The 11707-nt window shown below is 40.4% G+C and overlaps 1 protein-coding gene across 1 annotated transcript; it reads left to right on the top strand.

The window, feature by feature from the left end:
• The first annotated feature begins 2215 nt into the window (after positions 1 to 2215).
• On the top strand, positions 2216 to 9290 carry LOC123034120 (pepsin B-like). Its single transcript, XM_044451251.1, has 9 exons — positions 2216 to 2271; positions 2572 to 2725; positions 3278 to 3395; positions 4257 to 4375; positions 5729 to 5928; positions 6234 to 6356; positions 6765 to 6906; positions 7734 to 7832; positions 9138 to 9290. Exons 1-9 carry the CDS (start codon positions 2216 to 2218, stop codon positions 9288 to 9290), a joined length of 1164 nt encoding a protein of 387 aa, XP_044307186.1.
• Positions 9291 to 11707: the final 2417 nt, after the last annotated feature.

Raw genomic sequence — 11707 nt, 5'->3', positions numbered from 1 at the left:
GGATATCAGTTTTCGATTCAGGTATCTGATTGCTACCATAAGACAGGATTTTCCACAAATGACAACAGACACTTCAGTCAAAAAAACAATGTATACCTTTAGTTTTTCTCTTGAAAGTAGACGCACTAATATCTTGTAATGTGGCACTTCAGGCAAGTACAATTACAATGCATCACGGCAGCACCCCAGTGGCATCCAGTCAAATTGCACCCTGACACTGGAAATGACTCGCTTTCTATGAAATTATTTAGATGGTAGAAAACCTTTTTCTGCATCCAGTTCTGGGCTCCACATTATAGGAGAACCATAGCTGGGTTAGAATCGGTCCAGCACTGGGTCAGAAGAATGGTAGCCAGGTTGGGAGGGATGACATATGAGGAGAGATTGAGGGCCTGGGTCTTTTCAGCCTGTAGAGGAGTCTGTGGGGGGATCTTTTTGCAACTTTTAGGTATGTGAGGGGAAGTCATGTGGAGGAGGGCTGTGACCTGTTCTTCCCTGCAGTGGATGGCAGGACGCCTCCCAATGGGACAAAGCGCAAGGAACCAGGCTTAAGGTTGATGTCAGTTAGGACCCCTAGGATATTATTTTGTGGAGGAGGAGGAGGAGGAGGAGGAGGAGGAGGAGGCCCCATCAGTGATTGGACAACCACATGCTGGGGAATACATGAGTGGAGCTGGCTGGAACCAAGGGTCAGACTAGATGACACAGGAGACCCCTTCTGACTTGCTTTTTTGTTTGTTTTGTTTCTATGATTTTTTCTTATATTGATCAACAAGAAATACCATAAACTCTTTCAAATAAAAATTAGAGAACTTAATTTTAAATACTCTGCAGCAGAAAGATCTGTTTTAACAAAGCTTCTGTGGCCAACCTAAGTCCCCTACTCCTGAAATGTGAAAATCCAATTAATGAAAGGGTGTTTTCTAAATAGGCCATATGCTAGATTTTTCTCATGTTTTTTACTAACAGCTCAATTTGACCTATCACCTGTGTCTGTACAATATACCTGAGCCAGTGCTGAATTCAAGGTCATGACAAATTTTGCTCTTGTTTCTGCATATTAGTGGCTCAGCTATTTAGCTTCATCACAGAAACATGTAACAATGCACCATTTCACTCTTTTGCACTAAAAAAATTCTAATTCCACAAAGACTTGTCCTCTTGTTTCCATTTGCTCCATTAGGTTTCCCAAGTCTCATCAAGTGTCATGGCACAACTGAAATGCATAATTAGTTTAGCAGTTCAAATGTATAAATAATGTTGTGCCCCATAGTTGAATTCATTTGTGCATCTGCAAAAATGGACCAGGTTTTTGGCCCTTTGAGGATTCAATTTTATTTTATTTTCTTCAAGGAGAAACACTATTCTAGCCACCCCTCATTTTGACATTTCTGAATTGTTTGATTTGATGTATTATGGAGAATATCCATACATTGTTAATGAAAAACATGCAGATTTGGAGGCTTTCCACACTATGATAAATATATGAAGTGCAAGAATTGTGTTCATTTCATGTAAAATATATTTCAAACATCACCAAGTGCTAACTGAGCAAAAGACATCTCTTTGAAACGTATCAGACTGAACAAGATCAAGATATTCCATGTTCTTTAGCTGGGAATACAAGGTTGATTGAAGTGGTCATTGTTTAGTGTCACACACGTCACTGAAGATAGTGTTACCTACCTCACCTTCCCAAGGTCACTGTTCAGCATGGACTAATATTTTAGCAAAGAGAAACTTGGGAGTTATACACTTGTCTTTGTGTGGGACACAGTGGAATCAAAATTAAGTCTGTCCTGCCTTGTGTAAGTATCTGCAACAGCAACCGCAAATATTCATTTCCTCATCATTACTGCTTAAAATAAACAATTCTCATGGAAACTTATTATGCATGATAATATCTTATCATGAATTTTCGGTTCCAATAGCAAAGTTTTCCATGGCCAAATTCCATTATTCAAGTTTTGAAAATGTTAGGCTGCATTCCAGTTGTGTTCAAAAATATTTCTAACAAAGGAAAAGATTCCTATCACCCCTAAGAAAGCAAAGTGTAGATATCAGGTGTAGCTATTGATATAGAACATTACGAATAAACTGATTAGGAGACAGAGGACATTGGCCCAGAATATAAAGTAGGGCACAACAGCCACAACTGTGGACAAGATTTCTGACTTCTCTAATTCATCTCTTTCATCAAGAGACACTGAAAATCATGAAGCGGCTGGTCTTAGTACTGGTTTGCCTCCACTTGTCAGAGGGTTTAGAGAGGTGGGTATCCCAGCCATGGGATGAATGAGATGCAAGTTTCACTGATAGTTAATTCAGGGCACACATTTTCAGCCAATGTTTCACGGCAAAACCATGGTCTTGGAGCAAAACTAAAATTTAGCTTCTAAATCTTTGTAGATGTATTCATCCTTCATAGATGTCCTTGGTTTGAGTCACAGGGAGCATGAGAGTCTGTTAAACTTCTTAGTTATAAAGAACAGGAAAGTTGGATACAGCATAGAAATAATGAAGAGTAAAACATATTCTTGCTGTCTCCTAAAGTATTTTCATCCTATGCAGACTCATTCTGAGGAAAGGAAAATCTGCTCGGGAGAACATGCGTGAAAAAGGAGCACTGGATGACTTTTTGAGGGACCAGCATGTTGATCCTGCATTGAAATACCACTGGAATGAATACAGCGTTGCTTATGAGCCGATGACCAATTACTTGGATGTGAGTGTTTTCTTTCCTTTTCTCTACAGAATGTCTTTCTTCTTTTCAGTCAGATTTTTATGACCTTGTGATTGCAGGATTCCTGTCAGCTCCGCTACCTTCTTCCAGGTCATCAGCACCTTACTTTGAGAGCCAATTCAGATAACCTTCTCTATGCATAGTCCTACCACTGTCAATCTACATGATCTCAGAAAACAGTGTAACTTGCATGCTTTCTGTGTGAAATGTTTGTTCTTATCTGCAAAGTTCATTTGAGACCCTGAGCTGAAATGCAGAAGAGTTATGAAAATACTTCTTTTAAAAATGCTTTATTATGTCAGTTGCACCACATTTTGTGACCGTTGAATTGGCCTAACAAGAGTATTTGGGTTGGCCAAATAAAGGTATTATGCTAATAGAGCAGTATAGATGATGATGATGATGATGATGATGATATGGATTTTAGCATTTCTCTTTTGGAATATTTATTTTTGGCCAACACAACTATCTAGTAATCTGGAAAATATTTAAAGGTATTCTGAAATCTTCTCTCTGACCAATTTCACTTTACAGTATACTTACTTTGGAGAAATCAGTATAGGGACTCCACCACAGAACTTCCTAGTTGCTTTGGATACTGGCTCTTCCACTCTGTGGGTACCTTCCATATATTGTAAGACCAAAGCTTGTGGTGAGTACAAAAAGTTTGTCCTGCCTGTTAGATTGTACTTAGGGAGTACATTAACTGAGTTTGTTTCAAGTAAAAAAGTGTGTTAAATTTGCTGAGCATGCTTAGATGAGTTTTTATACTAGCTGATATCTATAACAAATACTTAAGAGAAATAACTGCAAAAAATGGGCAAGTGGAATGTGAGGGTCTGAAGTCAACTGGCTGCAATATCCATTATGCTGCAATCATGAAAGATTTCTTGTGCCAGGTCTAACACATAATTATTCCCTTCTTGGAATAACTGTAACCTCTGAATTTTAAAAATACATTCCATTAGTTATCAAGTATATTTTATCACCTGTCTCCTATTTTTCCTCCAATGAGCTCACTTTTCCCTTACAACTGTGAGGTAGGTTAGACTAAGAAGTGGGGCTTGGTCAAAGTTAGCTAGTGAGCGTCACAATTTAATTTCAGATGTGAACCCATGCTTTTCTCAAGCAGCATTGAATCCACTGGATTATATTGGCCTCTCAATGGAAAGTGGATATTGTAAAGTAAAAACTGGTATCTCATGTACTTCGATTGATTTTAAAACAGTCGACATTGCATTGTTCACCACTTGGAACTCCTTGCGCTAACTACAGTAACAAGAAGGCTTTTTGTATATGTTTTCTTGAGAGATCCCCCTGTTCTCTCTCTTAGTTTAATATGAGTAAATTAGGGTCAGATACAAAACATTCCTTCTTCAAGAGAGAATGGATGAAAGGGTGAGCCAGTACACGAGGCATGAAGGGGCATGTCCATATTCTACTCACAAGTGGGCATCATTTATAGTTCCATGGAGAAAAATGTACAGCCTTTTCCTTTCTATTTTCTCTGCAGATAACCACAATATATTTAACCCAAATGCATCGTCTACTTACACCAGAAATGGAGAGACCTATCTCCTGCGTTATGGGAGTGGTGACTTGACTGTGATGTTTGGCTATGATACTGTGCGGGTAAGTGAGCCTTGTCCAAATAGAGTCACCCATCTTTAATTGCATTGCCTTCTGGCCATCTTTAAACCATGTTTAGCCATGTTGCAGTTAAAAGCATTAGGAACACTCCTGATGTAGAACTCAGCATTGTACTTGGACTTACTTAACAAGTACCAAAGGATGGGCTCTGTGACGTAGCACTAAATTGTGAAATTTATGACAAATTGCTCCAAGTTTTATTTTCAAATTAAATAACTACATGTACAATGCTGTGCATCTTTCATGAAGAAAAAAATCCTACAATTCCAAACGTGGCACAGCAAAATCATGGAGGAGAAGGCTATCAATAGCTACTCGTCCTATGGGAGATATACTGTGTCCAGCATCACAGGCACTGTGCCTATGTACACCAGTGTCTGGGGAACGTGGGTGGGAGAGTAATGTTGCCCTCATGTCCTGCTTGTATGTTTTCCATGGGTAGCCGGTTGACCACTGGGTGAACAGAGTACTAAACTAGATGGATGTTTAATTGATCCAGCATGGTTTTTCTTGTGTTCTTATGCCTGAAATTAATTAAGAAGTCACCATTACAAATCTCAGTCAGGGCTGATTCTGGGAAGCATTATAGAAACTATCCATGGTGCTCCATGCTGGCAAATCTATTTTAGGGTAAAAGTTCGGAGAGTACCCGTGAAGCTCAAAATTAAAGCTACTTGCAATAGATAAGGAGCCCAAGCAACATTTGAGTCACCAGCCTTTCCCAGTTGTTTGTCTTGGCTGAGCATACAATGGCAACTTAAAGTTACTGCTGACTGTGTTCTGTACAGTACAGTTTATCTCCATCAAGCCAACATAACAAGTTGTGATGTGTCACCAGTAGCAGCTGGATGGGCACAGGCTTGTCCTGCTACTGCCTCAGAGAAAAGGCTAATTCTTGAAGAGGTTGACTAAGTCCCCACATTATAGGTGGAACTTTACCTAGGTAAAGCTGTGAATTTGATCCTGCCAGGAAAGGGTTACTCAGCTCAGAGGAGGCATTTCCCCAGGTAACCATTTAATCTAACCTATCCTAATCAATGGTTGTTTTATCAGGACTGGATTTTAATTTAAGATTTCCATGCTATGCAAGCTTAACAGGAAGTTGGTCTCACTGAATTCATCAAAGTTATGTACAGGATTGCATTATATATTTCTCTGATACATTTTACATTAAATCCACTATCTCCCCAGCTGTGTCACATGGTATATTATTCCTAAATGTATTTTAATTGTTTGTCTTTAGTTACTGGTAGATTACACTTGAAATTCCAGTGGCAGATTGTTCTCATGCAGCAAACTGCAAGTGAAATCCAATTCTTCTTGTTTCAATCTCAGATTCAGAACCTTGTTGTTCAGCACCAGGACTTTGGTCTCAGTTTGAATGAGCCCACTAATCCTTTCTACTATGCCAATTATGATGGGATTTTGGGTTTAACATATCCTTCCCTGGATCAAGCAGGGTCATACACAGTCTTGCAACAGCTGCTGAGACAAAAGCAGATTTCTGAACCCATCTTCAGCTTCTATTTCTCACGGTGAGATCTCAAATCTATTTGTGTGCTAGGGAGTATTTAAATGATTATGTTTCACTTTAACCACCCCCTTGACCTCAGAACTAGAATTTGTCCCCACTGTTTAAATGAAGGCTTGGCAGTGGAGTAAGAACTTGGCCTGAGTGCAGGACAGGGGGTGGAATTCTGGACTAATTAATCTGGAGCAATCTGTGGTCAGTGTGCCCTATTGTTCTCTTTTGTCTTATTTAATGTGTTTTCTTCTCTAATTTTGACTGTCTTGTCCATTCCCTCATTCCCTCCGCCCCCCCCCCCCCCCCCCCCCCCAGCCAACCAACTGTTCAGTATGGAGGAGAACTGATCCTGGGAGGTATCGATAATCAACTGTTCTATGGGGAAATTTCCTGGGCACCTGTCACCAGTGGGCCTTACTGGCAGATTGGTATTGAGGAGTAAGTCATATACACCATTTCCAGTTCATTGATCTTTTATCCTGTGTTTTCTCCTTTGAGCTCCTCACCTTTTACCAAAGTAGGATGCCTTATTCTTGTTTTCTATTTTAACATCTGTATAGTGGGGAAGAGAAGGAGAGAGGGAGTGAGAGATTCTCCTGCATAGGAAATGCTCCTTCAAAGTGTCAGAAGCCTGATCCAGCCTACACTATGTAATTGGAAGTACAATCAATTTTATGGAGAAAAGTTAGGAGTAATAGATCATATCAGAAGTGTCCCCCACCTCCCATATCACAAAATGGTAGGCATCAGTGCAGTGGGAAGGGGCATTCACTTTCTGAGATTCCAATAGGCTCATGTGTTGCTCAATTTGCTTGGAGAAACACTCTGCTATTGCTACCGCTACAGGTTTGCCATCGGCAACAAGGCTACTGGATGGTGCAGCCAAGGCTGCCAGGGAATTGTGGACACTGGAACAGTGCTGCTTACAGTCCCGGGACAGTACTTAGTGAGTTTCCTTGAGGCTGTGGAAGCTCAATACAATGGAGCGGTAAGTAGAGGATGACGACTTGGAGGGCTTCTGAAGATATCTCAAAGTACTTTTGCAGGTCAGCTCTCACTGGGGAAGCAGTTGTGCTATCATATACCACCAGTCACCTAAATGACATAGCCTTCTGCTTATTTAACATTTGTGACTTTCCTGGAGGCATCCCAGGGTAACTCCTCTTGGAATGAGAATGCTGGACTAGATGGACCTTCATCTAACAAGGCCAGACAATATCACTTATCTTCTCATGTCTTGTGAACATAATAGCCTAAGTAGTTGCTGTACTTCCCTTAATTTTCTACTTTTCTGTACCCTTCAATACCCAAAGCTCTCTGTGCTTTAAAATTACATTAAAAACTTTAAAATACAATATTGTCCATAACAAAAACATTAGTCTCCAACACACAAACATACATACAGACAGTGCACACACAAATACGTATCTAAACAAAATTATCAGCAATAAGAATACAGGACCTGAATTTAAAAAACCTTAGCATATGCTATTAAATGCCTTAACTTGGCCCTAAAAAGAGAATAATGTTGGCACCAGGCAGACCTTGCTTGGGAGAAGTTGGAGCAGGGTGTGGGGGTACCAGCAAGAAGGCCATTGCCCTTGTTTCTGTCATCTGAGCCTCCCTCAGAGAAGGCACCTGAAGGAAGGCCTTAGGTGTGTGTAGTATATGGAACTCATGGGGCTCATGAAACTACTAAGTGTGTTTACAGGACTTTTTTCTCAATTATTCTGGTTTTTGGTGGGAATATAATGTAACTAACCTCTCCTACAGCCAACTCACAGTTAACTTTCTCTGTGTTTGTTCTCTTCATAGTATGAGGTAAATTGTGACAACGTCCAGAACATGCCCACCATCACTTTTACCATTAATGGAAACCAGTTTGCACTGCCTCCTTCAGCCTATGTTTCCAACGTATGTATACTTTCCTGCTTAGCTGAATCCTATAGTGCTGGGCTGGACAATTTCAGGGACTCAGAGGCCAGACTCTGGTCCCCCATGCAGACAGGCTGCAGTCCTGCCACCACCACCAAATGCAGCGGTGTGGCAGGCAAGCAAGCAAGCAAGACAGCCAGCCAGCCGACTAGTCTGTTATTAAAATAATTTTCACTGGCAATGCTGCAGGGGTTATAGAGGAGGATCTAGGATGGAGGTGAACAGCAGCTTGCTGGGCATGTGCCACTTATCCATGCTGAAGCGCACACTGAACATCAGGGACGGGGAACCTCAATTGTGGGGTGCTGACCCAAGGGTTGCTATCTTGCCAGAGCTTCTTTTGCAATTATCTCCCATTAGTGATCAGATTGTTTAATGATTAAATTGCTTGCGACTGAGTTGTGTTCTGTATGCATGGTAGGGAAATGTCAAAACTGAAAAGAATTCCTTCTGGTCCTCCCCACTTTGTTTTCTCTCTCCTTGGCCTTGCCACGTATCCTGGCTCCCACTGCTGCAATGTGCCCCTCAATAATCCTTCCCAAAAGTTGGCCACTCCTGCTGTAAGCCTTGCCAATTTGAGTTTGCACACCTAAATGAATGTCTAGAGCATGTGACCGTAGCATTGTCAATCTCTTTCTAATAACAATAGGTTTCTGTTTAAGAGACAAATATTCAACATGGCTATACAATATTTGGAGCTGGTATTTCTTCGCTCAGGAAAATTATTGTTATGATTACTTGGCCATTTTTCTTCAGGCTTTTTTTTGTGTCCATCTTTGTGAAGCCATTTACCTTATAATTATCTCTTGTTTCCAACTGGGTTACTTTCTACACCTGCAGATGCAAACATTTTCTCAAAGTCTCATTGGCTCTGATTTCCTTCTTTGGAACCAAGTGAAGGACTTCCAATAGCAGGAATGGTGAAACGAAGACTAATCCCACCATTTTCTCATTATTACCAATGCACACATGGTTAACTCTTTGCTGCTAACATAAGTGCTTTCCTTTTCTGCAAAGCAGGCAATTCTGTTCCTGCTGAATATGACTGCCATGTTAATGGTCCAACACACACTGGGGCATATGTAATGGGGATCCAAGCCTCATAAAATGCCCTTTCCAACAAACCATAGACAATCCCACACTCAGTCACATGGTGACAGAAAGAGCTGGAGAGCTGTGCTTTTGTCATGTGCTCTAATCAGGACCTTCATTAAAAGATGCCGTGTGTCATATATTCTCTCTGACAGAACTGCAACTGAAGTGGCGTTTTCCTTTCTTTCACAGAACAAGGGCTACTGTTATGTTGCCGTTGAGCCCACGTACGTGCCTTCCCCAAATGGGCAGCCTCTATGGATCCTGGGTGATGTCTTCCTTAAGGAGTACTATTCCATCTTTGACATGGGCAATTACAGAGTGGGCTTTGCACCATCAGCCTAGAACACTCATTCTCTAGCTGGATGAACAGTCGTGATCTCCTCGACTCTGACAGAATGTTTCTAAATTCAGTTTTAGACCAAATCACATGTTTTCTAACTTTATACAGATGCTTTACCTTTTATTATATTTTAGACAAGATATTTGTTTTGCATTGGATATTCTCCTACTGACAGCTGTTTATGGGTTCTTTAGATAATATTTGATTCTCTGGCATTGCTTCTATGTGCAGACAGCAACTTCTGGATTTTTTTTTTCAGAGCAAGGGAACTCAGAATTTCTCACTGATGAAAGAAAGTATAGCTTTCTCTTGTGCATTTGTGCTATTCTGCTATGCCAAAGTACCACTAGAGGTATGTAGTAGAAAAGGAAATACTTTATAATGTTTGGATTTCAGTTCTGTGACAAAACCAAAAGTAGATGCAGCAGATTAAAGTCTCCTTAATTCATTGCCTTGGGATACATTCCTACACAGAAACAAACTCTAATATGCTGATTTACTGCTTCTAATATAGATCGCATAAAGACTCTGAGGCGCTCACTAGTACGGAAGGTTGAGAAATTTATTTCAGTTTGTTTTTTACCAGAATGTATTCAATTTGTTCCTTATGGAACCAAATGCAGGCCTGAATGCAATTTATAGTCTGAAGTCCATACATTTTGCACCATGGAAAGTGATTCACAGAATGAACCAAAAATGCATTTGAAAAATGATCAGAAACATGCTTTAATGAATGAGACAAAATCCATACTTTAAAAATGTGCACAATTCATGCATTAAAATGTGCTAAAATATACATGAATGTTAATACAAAGTGGAAAATGAAGGACTGAGCTTAGTCATATTTTTAAATGGATTGAAATTTACAAGTTGTAATATTTGCTGTTAAATATTAAACACAACATTTGCTGTTAAAAAAGTACAACAGTTTTCTATCCAATCTGGTATGTGAACAACTATTACTTCAATAAACAAAAATGTGACCACTTATCTGTAGCGTTAGTTTTCTTCCAGTTTTTCAATGAATACATTCCATAAGCTTATCCAGTTCAGATATTGTAGATATTTTAATAGGCATCCCCAGCCAGTTGGGAGACTCCAATAACTAGCCAAACCTTCCACAGTTGTGTGCCCTCTAGATGTGTTAGACTTCAACTTCCATCAGCGCTAGCTGGTGTGGTCAGTAGCCAAAAATGCTACAGTTATACTCCAAAAATTTCTGAAGAGCATGGTTTTGGGAAGGTTGATGTAGCCCCTATTGCTGAAGCAGCAATTACAAAGTTCACTATCAGTGAATTGGGGACATTAGAAACACCAAACTAAGTAACTTTGAAAGGTGCCAATAAAAGGATTATTCTCAATAATGTGATGATGATAACAACTTAAGTGAAGCTGATCTGTCTGAAAGTTATTATCATTTCCAGCATTTCCATCTGAGAGCAATGATTTAAAGAACTGAAGAAGTATCACCACTCACCCACACGTATGATTACTGAAAAGATGTAAAGAAACTAAGCATTTATCTGTCTAAACACTCAAACATTTCCCAAGCATACAAACAGCTGGTTGAACTCATCCATGCACAATTACCACAGCAAGCATGTGACAAAGCATATATCAAGTCTGTGACAAATTCCATCTCAGGTACAGATTTGAACAAGAACCACACAGGCAGCTAGTCTGAGTGACACTGAGAAGTTGCAAAAGGTAGTGGCAGTAGAAAAGAAACTCGTTGCCAGCCTCACTGCCACAGACTAGGCTGGATAATGATCTATAACCTGTGTTCAGTCAGGTTCAGCACACACCTTTCTCCACTTGCATCCCAGCCCATGTCCTGCTTGTTTCATGAAGCAAGGTGCTTCAAGTCACTTGCACTGGTTTCCAAGGATGAAGCATTCTAATAGGTCCCCACCTTTGAGAAGGGTGGCAGCTGATAGAAATCTGAGCCTCCTCAGGTAGTGTTCCGTCCAACCATGACAAAGGGATAGTTGTTAAATCCTCCGTCTTTTGTCCAGTGAAAAAAGCAAAGAGTGTTGGGTTGGTGGCAAACCCCATAATAGTCACAGTATCCATGAAACCTTGACTCACAACAGATTGGACTAGGTGGCATAAATACTGAAGTCCTCTGGGACAAGCATCCTAGGAGACCTTGGCACTAACTCAAAGACCATGTCTATCAGGTGAGACAAGGAGACTGTTTGGCAGCAGTGTGGATGATAGGCCATGGTGGATTCCCCATAGATCATAGCAACCACTCACCCCAACCCTCAACTCTGCGCTGATGCAGTATTGAGTACCTAGATGGGCACAGCTGGGTAAGACTAATTCTCCCAATTCATCCACCTGGATCTCAGTTATAGATGCCTCTCAACCACAATTAAATAATGAATGAGTCATTATTTAGCAGCTGCAAATAATG

Source organism: Varanus komodoensis, unplaced genomic scaffold (genome assembly GCF_004798865.1).
Source record: "Varanus komodoensis strain SLA01 unplaced genomic scaffold, ASM479886v1 scaffold1, whole genome shotgun sequence".
Lineage (NCBI taxonomy): Eukaryota > Metazoa > Chordata > Lepidosauria > Squamata > Varanidae > Varanus > Varanus komodoensis.
This window is presented reverse-complemented; position numbering and strand designations above follow the sequence as displayed.

Excerpts from the sequence above, each read along its gene's own strand:
- LOC123034120 (XM_044451251.1), top strand. The coding sequence starts at position 2,216 with ATGAAGCGGCTGGTCTTAGTACTGGTTTGCCTCCACTTGTCAGAGGGT. Across the intron at positions 2,726-3,277 it reads CGATGACCAATTACTTGGAT|TATACTTACTTTGGAGAAAT; the intron begins GTGAGTGTTTTC and ends TTCACTTTACAG. Across the intron at positions 7,833-9,137 it reads CTTCAGCCTATGTTTCCAAC|AACAAGGGCTACTGTTATGT; the intron begins GTATGTATACTT and ends TTTCTTTCACAG.